At 34.8% G+C, this 3,506-nt stretch overlaps 2 protein-coding genes across 2 annotated transcripts in view; one reads left to right on the top strand and one right to left on the bottom strand.

Moving 5' to 3' along the window:
- mafbb (v-maf avian musculoaponeurotic fibrosarcoma oncogene homolog Bb) overlaps positions 1 to 3,506 on the bottom strand; it is a 185,404-nt gene that overhangs the window by 41,154 nt on the left and 140,744 nt on the right. The gene's annotated exons all lie outside the window — the stretch shown is intronic.
- sla2a (Src like adaptor 2a) overlaps positions 1,476 to 3,506 on the top strand; it is a 3,363-nt gene continuing 1,332 nt past the window's right edge. The window contains exons 1-5 of the mRNA XM_072452841.1: positions 1,476 to 1,679; positions 2,029 to 2,117; positions 2,201 to 2,300; positions 2,717 to 2,803; positions 3,027 to 3,130. Of these exons, the coding sequence (XP_072308942.1) occupies positions 2,048 to 2,117; positions 2,201 to 2,300; positions 2,717 to 2,803; positions 3,027 to 3,130 (361 nt within the window). The 5' untranslated portion in view covers positions 1,476 to 1,679; positions 2,029 to 2,047. The remainder of the gene's footprint in view (positions 1,680 to 2,028; positions 2,118 to 2,200; positions 2,301 to 2,716; positions 2,804 to 3,026; positions 3,131 to 3,506) is intronic.

Below are 3,506 nucleotides of genomic sequence, written 5' to 3'. Positions count from 1 at the left end.
TCATTGTCTTTGACCTTTTTTTTAAAAAAACATTTCAACATTTGAAGAACACTTTGTTGTTTTCTGCCCTGAGTGAAACCAAAGTAGATTGTGGTGAGCAAGTTTCCATCCACAGGCCTTATTTCCTCGTCACAGTTGAGAGAATCTATTTTTAGTGTGTGCAAACAAACTACACAAGTAATGAGCTATAAAATTGAATGTGATAGCACTGTTATACTTACAAAAAAATTTCGTTTTTCCCTTCAGACACCATATTTGTGTAACGGGCAGCTACTATTTTTACTTCCCACTGTGAGTAAGTCTAAAAATTAAAAAGAGTTATTTGTATTTTCTTATTTCTGGGGTCAATCAAAATTCCAATCAAAGATTTAGTTGGTTATTTAATTCATGTTTTGTTCTTCCAAAATTAACTTTAAATGATTACAAAAACAGATGCTAGGCTGGGATGAGCCTGGTTAGTACACGGATGGGAGACTGTTGGAATACCAGGTGCCACAGGGGGGCAGTAGAGCAGACTGTCGTGTCCCTGAGCAAGTATGCTTCATTATCTTCATTAACATGCACTGTCCCGTACAAATAAGAAAATAATTTCAAATAATTGATTTATTAAAGATCTTCATATAACGTTTGGATATTATGCACACAACATGTACATTAATTTTATACATTTGAACAAAATTTGAATTTGATTTGTATTTGCATTCATCATTTTGAAAGAATGCATCCATAATAACTATTTGATTATCTAATTATATAATTTAATTCTTCACCTATAAATTTGTTTTTTAATTCATGAGTTAGTTGTATTGATAAGTTCACACACGTGAATACCCTGTCAAATACAAAATACAAATTAAACAAGACTCATTGTATTCCGATAAAATGTCAATAAAACATTTGCAAATACATAAACACACACTTACACATATAATATGAAATAAACTCATGGCATTGTGGGTAATCTTTACAGTACATTGAATTCATTAAAAGGCATTAAATAATTTAATTTCAATGTGTTTTGTTCCACAGTCAGGGAGCAAAGTTAAAGTCAATATCTGGGATGGTAAAATAAAAATGTTTTGAGATCTCAGTCCATGAATACTAAAATCCCAATGAGTTCTTTATAAATAAACAAAAGGCAGTACTTTAGAGTGTAATTCACTGTGATGAGTTCTGTGTCTCTTGTAAAGAATCTCAGAGCTGAAGGATAAACTGAGTTCAGAGGTTTTAACACTGTTGCTGTAGAATGCATATTTATAATATCACCCTAATCTAGAACTGAAAGAAATGTCTTGTATGAACTGTTTCCTACAATTAAGAGGAAAACATTGTTTATTTCTAAAGAGGAAGAACAATCTGGCTTTGACAAGATGCAATAGATGAAAACATTAAGAGGGATAAGACTGTGTCAGAATAATGTCAATGTATAGCAGTTACAGGAAGCCGCGGTGGGGCAAATATAAAAGCCAGGAAGCAGCATCTTCAGTCAGCTTCCACCAACAGCTGCACTAACAGAACAGACTTCAGCGGGACAGCAGAGGAACCTGAGCTCACTCTATCAGGGCCACCAAGGACACGAGATGTGTGTGGCACTCCAAAGATAGGATTTGGGATAGGAAGCAAAGTATATTGGACTTTAGAGAGCTACAGACTGTCAATTTAAGAAACAATTAATCAAGGTATGTTCATATTTTCAGTTGCAAATGTGGTCTATTTTGTTTTTTTCTGAAATTCTTTCATACCATTAAGTAAATGTAAGTAATTATGCTAAAAAAAAAAATCAATACATATCTGTTTCAAACTTTACCTAAATTGCATAAATACCAAGGGTCACTGATGTGGCTGGAAAGTTTTCTGGTTTGGGAGCTTCCTGTTTGTTCAGGGTTTAATTGCCAGGTTACGACTGAGCTCGAGCTCTATGTTGCACTTATTCTACAACCATATTCTGAAGATTTAGCTAAATGATCTATTCTGATATAATGCCACACTTCTGATCTTTTTCGTTTTCTCATATTAATGTTCTTTCAGTTGCATCAGCCAAAAGAAGATGGGCACATGTCCAACCAGGAGCCACTCACACATGGTTTTAGAAAACCATTCTGTGCCTGAATCCACCGGTATTATTTGCAATTATTATTATTCTAGTTCATTCTGTGTTTCAACATTCTTTTTATATTGCTGTGTTGTTTTCTCTCTACAGACATTCAGGAGAGCATCATCGTAGCTCTTCAAAACTACCCGTCTATTGGCCAAACAGAACTCACTATGCGTATTGGAGATAGACTTACGGTCACATCAAAGTATGTATTCTGCCGTTGCCAGAAGGATTTAACAATGTAAAACAAGATATTGTATCTTTCTAATGAAAAAAGTCCTCAAAATGTTGCACATAACAGGACGCGGACACCCATTGATAAAACATTTACCGAGACAGTAGCAATTTGATTCACAAACAGCTCCAACAATGGAAATCCACCCATAATACTTCTTATTTACCTTAATTTCTTAATTTTCTTAATCGGCTATAACAGGAGCAAGTATATTTATTAGTATATTATAACTATCACTATTACAACACCACAAATGAACTTCACTTTCCACTAGACAATCATGTTCAACATGTTTTTTCCATTAAAATGTATTTATTTACTCCACTTGTAAAATTCTGTTTCATCTTTGCCGTTTAGTAATTTGTCTCATTTTGTTTTTCCTCTAGTGACGGTGATTTCATGATGGTAAAGTCACTGACTACAGAGTGCGAGAGCTACATCCCCTCGAAGTACACAGCCGAGGTGACACACAGGCGAGTCACAGGTTATAATGTTATGACCCGATAGTAATGAGTCCCACATAGGAAACATGGAACAAGCCACTCTCCACTGACACTATGTTTCAACACTCCTCCAGTGGTAAATGCTAGTAGAGTGGATTTTCCTTACTTGACATCAGAGCATTACTGTTCCATGTAGAAATGGCTTTAATGTGTATTTGGCCGCCTACTCATTTGTTTGTCTTGTTTTTCTTAGGTGGCTATACACGGGAATCAGTAGGTTTAAAGCAGTGGAACTACTCATGCTCCCAGAAAACATAACCGGATCATTTCTAATTCGTGAATCAGAGACAACTAAAGGTATTTTTTCACTGGTACTACAACGATAAACATCTTGAACATGTGTAAAGACACATTTACCAGGGTCACATTTGTGCTCATGTGTATCAAGCTACAAAAGACATAGTCAAAACTTACTTTTACACATAAACTTTTATACTCAGAATACTATCACTATTTCTGTCACTATTACTATTACTGGTCAAATACACACTATAATTTATACCTTGTTGCACTATGTATGTAACTGTTCTAGTGGAGGGTCTGCTTCACACTCATCTCCATGGCGATAGTAGTGCTTTAGTTGCATTGTTCCACACTTAAACATATCTATCTTAAATATATCATATATATATCATAGTGTGACTTCAAAAACTTGTATTCTTACTGTAAGTGG

Source organism: Eucyclogobius newberryi, unplaced genomic scaffold (assembly GCF_026437365.1).
Source record: "Eucyclogobius newberryi isolate DKJ021-1_F unplaced genomic scaffold, fEucNew1.0.hap1 SCAF_19, whole genome shotgun sequence".
Lineage (NCBI taxonomy): Eukaryota > Metazoa > Chordata > Actinopteri > Gobiiformes > Gobiidae > Eucyclogobius > Eucyclogobius newberryi.
Note: the sequence above shows the minus strand (reverse complement) of the source record. Positions and strands in the feature narration are given on the sequence as shown.